Below are 13,169 nucleotides of genomic sequence, written 5' to 3'. Positions count from 1 at the left end.
AGTAGTGTTAATTACTCTTTGTAGTTGATGCTAGTTGGATTACTTGGTGGAAGATTATATGTTCAGATCTTTGATGCTACTCATTACCTCTCTGGTCATGAATATGATTATGCTTTGTGAGTAGTTACTTTTGTTCCTGAGGACATGGGATAAGTCTTGCTATAAGTAGTCATGTGAATTTGGTATTCGTTCGATAATTTGATGTGTTGTATGTTGTTTTTCCTCTAGTGGTGTTATGTGAACGTCGACTACATAACACTTCACCATTATTTGGGCCTAGAGGAGGGCATTGGGAAGTAGTAAGTAGATGATGGGTTACTAGAGTGATAGAAGCTTAAACCCTAGTTTATGCGTTGCTTCGCAAGGGGCTGATTTGGATCCAATAGTTTAATGCTATAGTTAGACGTTGTCTTAATTCTTCTTTCGTAGTTGCGGATGCTTGCGAGAGGGGTTAATCATAAGTGGGATGCTTGTCCAAGTAAGGGCAGTACCCAAGCGTCGGTCCACCCACATATCAAACTATCAAAGTAGCGAACGTGAATCATATGAACATGATGAAAACTAGCTTGACAGAAATTCCCATGTGTCCTCGGGAGCGTTTTACCTCTTATAAGACTTTGTCCAGGCTTGTCCCTTGCTACAAAAGGGACTGGGCCACTTTGCTGCACCGTTGCTACTTTTGTTACTTGCTACTTGCTACGAATCATCTTGTCACACAACTACTTGTTACCGACAATGTCAGTGCTTGCAGATATTACCTTGTTGAAAACCACTTGTCAGATCCTTCCGCTCCTCGTTGGGTTCGACACTCTTACTTATCGAAAGGACTACGATAGATCCTCTATACTTGTGGGTCATCAAGGTGTCGTCCGTTCGGCGCTAGATTGGAACGGATCGTGGGACGACGGTGATTTGAATCACGAAGTTGTACCACTACATCAACCGCGTTTCTTAACGCTTTCCGCTTAGCGATTTACAAGGGTACATAGATCTAATCTCCTCTCTTAGATGGACATCACCATGATAGGTCTTCGTGTGCGTAGGAGTTTTTTTGTTTCCCATGCAACGTTACCCAACAATATTCTACATCCTGCTTTTTGTTTTGTATTCATGGTGGAGCACCTTGTTGAGGGGGTTATAGTGGAGATATATATTCGACTATTGAGAGTTGAATCTAGCTTGTAGATGGGAATGGCTACCCTTAGACCCGCCTTATATGGATGACATCGACTAGGGTTTACATGGGGATCCATGTGATCTCATGTCGCCGTCATCTTGGTTTGCATGCCAAAATGATCTCTCTGCTCTATCTAGGCTCCACAGATCCCTCCTATTGTCTGGCCCTGTCTAGGGTGCATGGGCCCCGTGTCAGGCCTTCTGTCGGGCTTCACCTCGGAAGGCCACACCCGATGTATTGCACCGTTAATTTCTGCCCTAAAACTCCAAAGAACCAAGCAAAAAACCAAAAATCATAAGTTGGAAATCTTGTCAAATTGTTGTGCTTCACTATCCGGACTATCGAGGGCATCAAGCATGGAATGTCCGAATGCATAGACAGTTCGCAAACTGAGATGCCAGGGCCAAAATATCAAGACACTCTCCATGGTCTCTCGACTAGTTGGTTGGCGCATCTCGGCAAGTGTTCAAGGTCAGTCAACCATCGAGTAAGGCTGCCTAGGATGATGCAAGAGTGTTTGGGGCTTGAAGGTCTAGCAACAAAACTATCCATGTGGGTGTTCGTGCCAGGTTGACTATCTAACATTTGGAGATTGAGATTGTCTTGGCCTATCAGGGAAGACTGTCACGGATGTGTAAAATTTATAGTAAACGACTAGTTTTGAGGCAAACATATATATACCTTTGTCCACTCAGGTTACTGAAAAAATCGAGATGGGCCTAGAGGAAGGTCGATATGAGCAACTACAAATTTTACTTTAATTATTAAAAAGTTTAGGCTATGCGAAATTACAAAGTGTGAGCCTAAACAATGTTCCGGTGATATATACAACCTATATGATGCTTGCAAGATCAAGTGATCAAAGGAAATAACACAAGTAAACGAGCTAGGGTTATGCTTAATGGAAAAATGTGAAACCGAAAATACATCATGACCGAGTCTGTTTCTAATAAGTCTGACTGAAAGTTTCTTTTAAGTGCCGCGCAGACTAAGATTTCGGTGCAGACATCCGAACGGGCCAAAACTATTTACAAGACTATATATATGAGGCTAATGTAAGCAAACAAATAGACCCCTAATGTATACTTATATGTCTACAAAAGAGGAACGACATATGTTTCCCTTTTGTTGATGTTCTAAGCTTCATGTTTGATCATCACAAAGTGTAAAACAAAGCTAGGCTTGCAGTATCATATAACATACTCCCATCGTTTTTAAATATAAGTCTTTTAAGAGATTTCATTATAAATTACATACGGATGTATATAGATATATTTTATATTGTAAATTCATCCATTTTGTTCCGTATGTAATCCCTTAATGAAATATCTAAAAAACTTATATTTAGGAACGAAGTGAGTAGAATCTTGCCAAAAAAGAATCACATTAGAGATTCCAACCAAGTGCGTTCGAGCAAAGAGATTTCTATCCAAAGCACACACAAAAGGAGAGGGGGGAGAGAGAGAGACTGAAACAGAAGCAAACCCAAATCCAGGCCCAACACCTGCCTGCAGCGAACACGCCCTTGTGCCCCCGTCTTCCTCCTTCGGGGTTTCTTCCGCCGCCTGATGAAGAGCAAATCCGCCAAGAAGGCCGCCGACGAGGTACCTAACCCCTCCCCCCTCTCTTTCTCCGCTTTACTTAGGGTTAGGAATTAGGAGACCTTTCTCGGCCGGATTCCAGATTTCTCTTTTGATGCCGATTGCTTTTTTTCCAACTGAGGATCCAAGAATTCTATCGTCCCAGCTGCTTAGATTTCATACTGAGAATTAGCACGATGCGATGCCCGATTCTTCTTTTGCGCTGCGTTCTTCGCGAATCGCCCCCACTAACTGAAGCTTCTACCGTCGTCTTGTTAGGATGAGGCCAAGTCCAAGAAGATCCGATCCTCCCGCGGCAAGCGTCGGAGTGCCCGCCACAGCCGCAGCCGCTCCCCTTCCCCCGACGGCTCCAGCTCCAGTTCCCCACCCCGCAAGCGCTCCAAGAAGCCCACCAAGAAGATTGTTGACAAGAGGAGCAAAAAGAACAAGGGCAGAGGCAGCCGCCGCCGCCGCCGCTACTGTAGCCTGAGTCCAAGCCGTAGCCCCAGCGGCAGCCCTTCCTCGGTGTCTAGGGGCCACTCCCGCCGCAGCCACCATAGCATTAGCAGCAGCAGTGCCTCAGACTCCGAGAGGTCAGTGAGCCCACTGCCCAAGAGCCACTCCAAAGATACTAGGAGGAAGAAAGGAAGAGGGAGGGACAAGGATCGAAAGAGGAGGAGGGTACGGAGATCAAGGAGCTACTTGAGCAGTCCAGCAAGGAGTGGCAGTAGCCGGAGCAGGAGCAGGAGCAAGAGCAAAAGTAGGAAGCGAACGGTGGACAGCACGAGACATGATGCAAGCAAGGACAGGGATGTTTATAGGGATGAGGACGCGGTTGCTGTTACCATGAAGGGGATTGACGATTATGAGAATGTGGAGCTGAAGGAGATGGAAAGCCCACCTTCCAAAGATGCTCATGAAACAGGCGAGATCTTACCTGTTAGTTGCCAAAGTCCAGAGGTTGAGGAGGATTTGGAGCTCATTCTCAGGCAGAAAGCTCTTGAGAACTTCAGGAAGTTTAAGGGAACCGTGGCCATGGTAGGCAAGACAGAAAACAATGGTACAGGGAAGGAAGTATTAACAGATAACCCCCGGAATACTGTCACAAAATTTCCTGAAGCAAGGTCTGCTGTTGCCCTTTTCCAGAGGCAGGGAAGCAATCTTGGAGTTGGCCACTCTACTCGATCACCTGAATTTGAAGATTTTGAGAATGGTAGAAGTCCTTGGAAGCAGGAAACGACTCATGGGGGTAGATCACCTGGGATACTCGAGGCTGGTGATACTTGTGGTCCTACTCAGCAGCAGGGAAGCGGAATAGAAGAGATTCATTCAACTTCTTATATCACTTCACATGATGGTAGGAATAGTGGTAGTGTAATGCAAAGGGTGGGAAGCACCCCGACGAGTTCTGGTAGTATAAAGCAAAGGTTAGGCATCAGCTCAGTGGTGAGTCCTGTGCAAGCAAGACCCAGAGTTAGATCAGTTGTGAGTATACCCTCAAGGGAAGGGCTTGATGGCAGTACATTTACGACAACCCCTACAGTTTGTGAGAATCCTGCCTCTGTCCAAAGCAGTAGTGAAGTCAGACATTTCCCTGCTGAAATGAGCAAGCTTGAAGGAATCGATGGAGATGATAGAAAGACCGGTGAAGCTTCAGCTCCTGACAGCTCTGTTTTGTCGACTGATGAGGGCAAGAGCCAGGCAGCAGGGACCGAGGACAAAGATGGGTCTCAGTTTGAGAAGAGGACTTTCTCTAGGATGCATGATGGAGAGACAGTGCAGGTGGGCGATAAAACTGCATTCTTGCTCTCTCTATCAAGTGCTTGAATCATCACAGGTCAATCATATGCATTGCGTCTAACTGCCTTTCTTACATTCTTCAGGTCAGCTATAAAGTCTACATACCAACGACGAGCCCGCGACTTGCAAGAAGGAAGCTGCAGCGCTGAAGGCATCGAATGGACTTCCATCTAGTCGTCATTAATCTCGTCGTCTGCCGTTCAGTTACATAGCTGGATAAACTGTATTTTGTTCTTCTAGCACGTGAACTCCGTTTTGTTCCTTCTAGAAATCCTGCACGACTAATAGAAAACCTGCCCACGTCGAGACTGCATCTTACTGCTCGATAGCACACTTGGACAGAAGCTATGATGGCTTAACATGATACAACCGTTGTTTATTTTTTGGGCAACTATACAATCGTTGTTGAGCTGAAATATATATGGCTGTGCTTTGCCAAGTGAACTTTCTGGACAGCAAGCAATTCGAAATAGCAAAGCCATCAATTACGTGCACTTGGATTCTTGTAATCAGTTAAGTCGCTCTTGGATTCTGTGATGCAGTATACTGGCTGCTTAAACTGCTGTTGCCTTTTGTGCAGCAGGATATTGCAAGGAACTATAGAGAAACGTTGTGTTATGTGGTTTAAACTTTGCAACGATGGCAATGCCTCGGCGGTTTTAAGATTAATGCCCAGTTGCAGTTCGAAATGATGAGGCTCGTTGATTATTTGGCGTTGATCATGAATAAATGGATGGGTTCCTATGTTTGCCTTTTGTTTTCCACACTGGTTGATTTCTTCAGTTTATCTGCTAAGCCTGTCCAGATGTTGAGAGTGAGAGAACCTGCAGAGAAATCTGGTCGCAGCAGATGCGGCGGTAGAATTCAGCCCTTTTTAGAGAGAAGGTAGACATAGTTCAGCTTTGGGCATAACCATTGCATCATATCTGAAATATTGTACGTACTGACAGGCCGGTTTCATTTCAGAAACATTGTGTTGGAACTCGTTGGCTGCTATAACAGTATCCGAGTAACCAGGTTTACTTGATGAAAAATATATGATTAGAACGGTAACAGATTAGGCAAGGCGCTCTTAGTGTCGTCCTAGGTTTCATGGCACAGAAAGATTTCCGAATAATCCCACGACAAGGCTTCGGACTCAGCTCCGTGACCGAGGAGAGGAGGACGGCCGAACCATGCAGGGAGTTGGGCTGTCCGTCGCTACAAGAGCAGCTTCTTCCTCCACCAAACCAACCAAGCAATCCCGTCAAACAAGCTCCCCGCCGAGAACTAGAAGAACACCAGATCGTCCAACAGTAGCTGGTGAAGCAAATCAAACATGGCGAGCGACACGAGGGGTCTCGGCGTGGCGCTTACCGTCCTGCTCCTGCTCTTCATGCCCGGGGCTTCCACCGTCGTCCCCAGCATCGATGCCACGCGGACCCGCCACCTGCCGCTGCCGCCTGGACTGCTGCGCGGCCCGGAGAGCGTCGCCTTCGACGCCAAGGGCAACGGCCCATACAGCGGCGTCTCCGACGGCCGCGTCCTCAAGTGGAACGGCGACAGGCTCGGCTGGACGACGTACACTTACAGCCCTGGGTACAGCAGCGAGGCGTGCACGGCGTCCGTCCGCCGCCCCGAGACCGTCACCGAGAGCCGCTGCGGCCGTCCGCTGGGCCTACGGTTTCACCTCAAGTCTGGCTACCTGTACATAGCCGACGCTTACAAGGGGCTCATGAGGGTCGCTCCAGGAGGCGGCGAGGCGACGGTGCTTGTCACGGAGGTTGACGGCGCACCTCTCCGCTTCACCAACGGTGTGGACGTCGACCAGGTGACCGGTGAGGTCTACTTCACCGACAGCTCTATCAACTATCAAAGGTCACAACACGAGATGGTAACCAGAATCGGGGACTCGACAGGCCGCCTAATGAGATATGATCCACGCACGGAAAAGGTGACTCTGCTAAAGGCCGGCATCACTTACCCCAATGGCCTCGCCATCAGCGCTGATCGAACACACCTCGTCATCTCATCCACCGGGCCATGCAAGCTGCTGAGGTACTGGACCAAAGGTCCCAAAACTGGCACGATAGAACCGTTGACTGATCTACCGGGCTATCCTGATAATGTGAGGCCGGACAAAAAAGGAGGATATTGGGTGGCGATACACCGTGAGAAGAAAGAACTTCCCTTTGGCGTCGATAGCCATCTACTTGCCATGAGGATCAACGCCGACGGGAAAATAATCGAGGAGATGAGAGGACCCAAGGGCGTGAGGCCGACGGAGGTGGTGGAACGGACAAGCGGCAGACTATTTGTAGGATCTGTCGAGCTTACTTATGTGGCCGTCGCCACACGCAAATAGAGATTAGTTCAAGTTATGTAAAGGCTTTGCATAGAGCATGCTCTTTTTTTTCAATGTCATGTTCTGCTTTTGTTTCCTACTGTATTTGTTTTGTTCCATAATTGCATTTTGTTAGATGAGTCTTACTGGGCGACGATCTTCTATCTCAATAGAATTGCTTCTCTGCATGAAATCAATATTAAGCTCTAAACAAATACTGTCGTGCATTTCAGACACAAAGATACTAGCATTGTGTAGCGTAACATTAAATCTCATCTTAAGACGAACTTGCATTTTCTTCCGAGGTGTTAGTTCTGCCATAGCCGACAGAACAATAAAAAGGGTTATTAATATACATCTAAGTGGTTAGTGACACCTCCAAAATAATAATAGCGTTGATTCTAGTGATCCAATGAACATAAAAAACTACTCGAGACATATTGCTACTTCCAGCCTTCTACTCGAAACATTGCATCAATTTGATGCAAACTTCGCAGGTCATAGCAAAGAAAGGAGATACCTTTACTTCGTGCTCCCTCAGCGCACTTCCCGCATAGTAATTCGAACCCTCTATATCCATAACAAGTTTTATTGTATTCACAGAAAGATTATTAATTACACATAGCGACTTTACCCTTTTTAGAGCAACCTAGCAGACCCTGCATCCCGCCCGACCCGCAAAATAATCGTCAAATTGCGGGTCGGGGCCGGAAAATCTGCACGAGCAGACCCCGCATCCCGCGCCGACCCGCATTATTTTTTGCAGGGCACGGCAAATCTTCTCCCACGACCTCCATCTTCACGGGCTGGGAGGCCGATCCGAGCTCAACCCTATCCGGCGCGAGATTTGGCGGGAGGGATATTTTCGCGTGTCCTTTCCTCGTTCCCCGCACCCTCCGCCACCATTGCCACCCCTCCGCAAGCTCCGGTTCCTCCTTCCCAGTCGTTCCTCGTCGCCATGGAGGACCCCATGTTGTCCCCCGTCACCGTCGAGGTCACGCATGCTCCTTCCCCTCGGGCGGATCTCGTCGCCGGCCATGTTGCCCCGCCACCGTCGCCCAAACACACGCCGCGCCTTCCCGAAAGAGGCAGGGCACCGTGGTCGTGCAGGGCGGGAATCCGGCTCCACCCGCCGCGACGGCCCGCGCTCCGGGCGCCAACGCCGCAGTGCGATCCCGGCCGGTGGCGCAGAAGGCCGGCAAGGCCGCGGCCGTAAAGCGGAGGAAGGTTCCAGCTTTAAGGAACCCACCTTATTCAACCTCTGACTTCACCCCCCCCCCCCCGCAAGGAGGTGCTCCGGTGATGCCGTTGAACAATTCCGCTCCCTCCCGCGGCCGAGGTGTTCTACGAAATGGCCGAAGGTATGCCTCTTCGGTCTTGGCGATTCCTTTTCATTTTTCGCCATTAGTCTTGATAGCTCGTGAATTGTCATCGTTCGCTATAGGAGTGGTTCGAACAATGCAACAAACGAGTTCATGAACATGTTGGACACGAACGCGGTTGACATTGATCAAGCCTCTTTCGAACCATTCAACTACAATGAAACGGACGGCGGCGTGAATGATCATGGTGCTGCGGATGAATTGGAGGAGATCGAAGCGGAAGCGTTTGAGCAATCGCAAGCAAGGGGTGGGAAAAGCCAAAGATCGAAGAACTACACGATCTTGGTAGATCAAGCTTTGATCCAAGATGGAGTGCGGTGTCTCTTGATGCATGCACGGGTGTTTCTCAAACCGCCGAGAGATATTGGCAAAGGATCGAAAATAACGAGGGGCGCGGTTGCTTCCTTACTTTCCCGTTCCTCCGCATAGGTCTTTCCTCGTTAAAAGACAGAGTCTTTAGGTTAGGACAACAATGCTTTGCAAGTGGTATCAAATGTATCCAGACAAATGAATGAATAGTTGCATCCTTTATTCGACTCTCATGTTCTATAATTATTTCCTTGCACTTTCCGGAAGCTTGCCGACTTGACTTATCCTTCCGCGAGCCCTTAGAGGAGCGGATCCTCAGAAAACTCAACAGAGGAGGTCATCACCGGCAAGGCTCCTTGCCGCACTCAGTGCAACCATTTAAATAATCGAGCGTGGCTCGAAGCAAAATAAGGTGCTACGTAGCCGTCCGAAATGTTGAGCGAGTTCGAAACGAGATAAGGGCGCTCTGTGGCCGCTCAGGTTGTTGAACAGACTCGAAACGGAGTGGGAGTGCACTGCTCCTAGCAAGGTCCATCTGTGCGCGGAGTTCTCATACAAAAGTCGATACTTCAAAAGGATACAACTAGTCTACCAAGAGTCTCGTAAGGAGTTTGATTCTGTACTTATCTCGCGCGTCGCGGCATTCCTAGCTATACCGTCTGAAAGTGCTACCGGGCAGGAGTATCCATACCCCCAGCAAGCTGACGTTGCCTCCAACGGCCTTCTTGCCGACGAGGTTTTCGCCGGTGGCCTTTGGCCACTCTGGAGGAAAGAGGCATGCTGGGGTGTAACACTTTCTTATCTGTTTTGCAAGAGTTTTGCTGGGGGAGCCCCCGAGCGCATCTTTTTGGCGTCACAACACTCCAAGGAGGAATGCGAGTCGGAGGGCACGTGAAGGGGCGGTTCGGCGCCTCGGATCCGTCCTCGACGACCATGCATCACTCCGGAGAGGTGCGTCGGTCGGAGTAAGCGTCGGAGGCCTGGCTGAAGCCCCGTGTCACTCCCTCGACAGCAGCGCGACGTTCCAAGGAGGTGTATCGGCCGGGCGATGTGGAGCTCGGGGCTTCCGCTCCTTCCTCCAGCGCTCGAATAGCACCTATGGAGGCACTATGAGCTCTTGCGCGGACAAAGCAGCCTATGCTTCCTCCCACTCATGGAAGATGCAGCGGCGAACTGGGATCCATGGAGCCGACGAGCGGCTCGTCGGATCGGGGTGGCGCTGATGCCGGCTTGCTTCCGGCGATCCCCCCTACCTGGCGCGCCAAAGATGTTGGTGAAGGATCGACACCTTTGGGGCCTCAACGGTCCCCTTTTTGCTGGTTTGGCGGGGAGAGGGGTCGCGGTAAGAGCAGAACTAACAGCCAGGGCCCGGCAAGATCTTTTTACCCTGGTTTGGGCTGCGTGGTGCGTAAAACCCTACTCTTGCATGCGTTTAGTTATTCGTTTTGGGTTACTTTAGATCTGTCCCTTTTTACAACCTTTCGATTTGGCAAAAAGCCCCTACTGCTGAGCCCCGGGCCTCCTTTTATAGGCAAAGGGGTCACCAAAGTGGCTCAGTGGGTGAATGGTGGGTTCACGGGTGAAACAATGCTGACCGACAGTTACAGTGTTAGTGCCTTGTTAGAGATGCAATAAATGCTTCGACAGACTTCTCTGACCTCGTCAGGGGGGGGGGGGGGGGGGGGGGTTGGACACGTACCCACACGTGGCAACTCCCGGGCGTTGCGCTGGCGTGCGGGCGAACGTGTGGCGCATGCATCGTCGGTGGCGTGCTCGTCGGTGGACGCGTTCGTAGGTCGCGAGGGCGCCCTGGGCCCGCGCCTCTCCTCGGGCCTTTCTCTTTCTTCCACGCAAGGTTACCTTGCCGGGGCTCTTTCTGTTCCTCTCTGCAGGGAGGTGATGGCCTCCCGAGGCCTTGCCAGCCTTCCCGGCAAGGGTGGCTTGCCGGGGCTCTGTCTTTCTTCCTCGGCGGGAGGGTCTTGTCGTGGCATTGTCTATCTCCCCGACAGGGAACTCCTGTCGGGGTCTCTTCATCCTTCCCAACAAGCGAGTGCTTGCTGGGCTTGCAATCTGCACTTGGTGGTTTCTGAGTCTCGCTTTCGCCCTAAGCCCCAGCAATGCGCCTTGTCGGTGCGGAGGGGCTGTCGGTGTCCACACACAAGTCTGGGGCACTGGAGACCCCGGACTTTAGTTCACCGACAAACGGGTTATCGCAACACAATGTGGGTAAGTATTTCCCTCAGTTATGAAACCAATGTTTATCGAACCAATAGGAATATCAACAACAACGGTCTTCAGCGGTTGCACACAAAAGAACAAACAACTTGCATCCAACGCAGGCAAGAGGGTTGTCAATCCCCTTGGTCTCGTTATTTGCAAGCAAGTGAAATGTGTAGATAATTTTAAATTGAAAATAAAATGAAAACAAGTAAATAACAACAATCTATTGAAGGATTTGTAAATATATGGTGAATAGACCCGGGGGCCATAGTTTTCCCTAGTGGTATCTCTCATGAAAGTAGCATACAATGGGTAAACAAATTAATGCTCGACAATTGATAGAAAGCGGATAGTTTTGTCATAATCATGGCAATGATCATGTGTATATTGGCATCATGTCCATAAACAAATAGGCCAACTCCTACCTATATTACTATTACTACACTCATCGACCGTTGTCCAGCATGCATCTAGAGTATTAAGTAAAATAGGGTAATGCATGGGGAACGAAGACATGATGTAGACAAAGTAAACTCAAGCAATATGAATAAACCCCATCGTGTTATCCTTAGTAGCAGCAACACAAAGACACATCTTGACCCCTTGTGTCACTGGGATATAGAAACTCGCCAGGTTGAACCTACTAGAACGTACCTCTCTCACCGAAGAAATATGAAGAAATCATATTTACAGAAGAAATCACCTTGAGGGCACCAAGGAAGAAATCATATTTACAATGTACCTCTCTCACCGAAGAAATCATCTTGCCCAAACTATTTTAATAGATCTGAGAGAATTATGAAGCTATCATAATCATGCACATAAGAAATCATATTAGAATTGAGAGAAGACTCAAATATTTATCAAGAATAGTTTGAACATAAACTCACAATTCATCGGATCCCAACAAATGCACCGCACAAAAGGATTATATCATATGGATCAAAGAGAAGATGCGATGATCATTGTATTGAAGATCAAGAGAGAGAGAGATTGCCATCTAGGTACTAGCCAATGACCCGTAGGTTTGTGGTGAACTACTCACACATCATCATGAGGGCACCAAGGTTGATGAAGAGGCCCTTCGTGATTGATCCCCCTCCAGCACGGTGCTGGAACAGAGGTCCAGATGGACTCTCGTCGGAACAGAGACTTGCGGCGGCGCAAAAAGTGTTCCGGGACAGCCCTTAGGGTTATGTGGATATATGAGAATTTATAAGCGAGAGAACGGAGTCGGGAGAGCCTCAAGGGGCCCACAATCCATCAGAGCGCCCCTCCCCCAGGTCATGTTATTTTGGCTTGTGAGGCTCTCAGGTGGCCCCCAGCTTTCTTCCGATACTCATTGGTCTTGTTATGGTCCAGAAAAAATATTCAAAAAGTTTTAGGTCAATTGGACTTTGTTTGATATTGAAAACCTGAAAACTGAAAAACATGGAGAAAACAACAAGTGGCACTTGGCACTGAGTCAATAGGTAGTGCTCAAAAATAATATAAATTGGTAAATAAATACCCAAAAATTATCCTAGAATAATAATATATCATCATGAAACAATCAAAAATTATAGATACGTTGGAGACGTATCAAGCATCCCCAAGCTTAATTCCTACTCGTCCTCGTGTAGGTAAATGATAAAAATAGAATTATTATTTGACATGCTACCCATTATGTAACCTTAAGCATGTATGCTCATTGAGAAACGTGTAATTAACAAACATTAAGATAGCAGTACTTATAAGTATAAGCAACAAAATCATAAATCTTTCAAAGTATACGATCCTTAAATATTGTTTTGGCCCCATTCATCTTATTATATTAGCAAGACATGGCTCCATCTCCACCACATTAATACAAATGTCAAGCACCACGGTGCCCAAGTGAGGCAATTGGATTATACTTTTTCAATATGCATCAACTTTTTATTATTTACGCAATATATGAGCATGAACCATTGGACATAGCATATAGGTGGAATAGAATATGGTGGTAGGTATAAAAAGGGGTAAAGGTGGATAAGATAGTCTCACATCCACCAGGCATACCAACAAGCTAGGAGACGCCCGTCGATAGATATCGATCCAAGGAGTAGGGATTGCCATGCAAATGATGCACTCAGCTATAAGTGTATGAAAGCTCAACTGAACCTAAGTGGGTTGTGCATCCAACTTGCTTGCTCATGAAGGCCTCAGACATTTGAGGAAGACCGTCATCGGAATATACAAGCCAAGTTTAAGAAACAGTTACTCCGATTAGCATATGAATGGTATAACATGAGACTCTCTTTACGAACAATAAGGTTCCACTTTGAGTCACAAGTGTAGTAAAAGATAGTAGCAAAGTCCCTTCTCTCTTTTTCTCTCATTCATTTTTTTTTGGGCTC

General features: G+C 48.0%; 2 protein-coding genes across 2 annotated transcripts; both read left to right on the top strand.

The window, feature by feature from the left end:
• The first annotated feature begins 2,632 nt into the window (after positions 1 to 2,632).
• On the top strand, positions 2,633 to 5,051 carry LOC123426365 (serine/arginine repetitive matrix protein 2). The gene is made up of 3 exons (XM_045110175.1): positions 2,633 to 2,781; positions 3,037 to 4,539; positions 4,641 to 5,051. Exons 1-3 carry the CDS (start codon positions 2,746 to 2,748, stop codon positions 4,704 to 4,706), a joined length of 1,605 nt encoding a protein of 534 aa, XP_044966110.1. The 5' UTR covers positions 2,633 to 2,745; the 3' UTR covers positions 4,707 to 5,051.
• A 100-nt stretch (positions 5,052 to 5,151) lies between these two features.
• LOC123426366 (protein STRICTOSIDINE SYNTHASE-LIKE 10-like) lies at positions 5,152 to 7,091 on the top strand. The gene has a single exon (XM_045110176.1). The coding sequence runs from the start codon at positions 5,876 to 5,878 to the stop codon at positions 6,899 to 6,901; it is 1,026 nt and encodes a 341-aa protein (XP_044966111.1). The 5' UTR covers positions 5,152 to 5,875; the 3' UTR covers positions 6,902 to 7,091.
• Positions 7,092 to 13,169: the final 6,078 nt, after the last annotated feature.

The sequence above is a fragment of the Hordeum vulgare genome, chromosome 2H (genome assembly GCF_904849725.1).
Source record: "Hordeum vulgare subsp. vulgare chromosome 2H, MorexV3_pseudomolecules_assembly, whole genome shotgun sequence".
NCBI classification, from domain to species: Eukaryota; Viridiplantae; Streptophyta; class Magnoliopsida; order Poales; family Poaceae; genus Hordeum; species Hordeum vulgare.
Note: the sequence above shows the minus strand (reverse complement) of the source record. Positions and strands in the feature narration are given on the sequence as shown.

Excerpts from the sequence above, each read along its gene's own strand:
- LOC123426366 (XM_045110176.1), top strand. The coding sequence starts at position 5,876 with ATGGCGAGCGACACGAGGGGTCTCGGCGTGGCGCTTACCGTCCTGCTC.
- LOC123426365 (XM_045110175.1), top strand. The coding sequence starts at position 2,746 with ATGAAGAGCAAATCCGCCAAGAAGGCCGCCGACGAG. Across the intron at positions 2,782-3,036 it reads CCAAGAAGGCCGCCGACGAG|GATGAGGCCAAGTCCAAGAA; the intron begins GTACCTAACCCC and ends TCGTCTTGTTAG. Across the intron at positions 4,540-4,640 it reads ATGATGGAGAGACAGTGCAG|GTCAGCTATAAAGTCTACAT; the intron begins GTGGGCGATAAA and ends TACATTCTTCAG.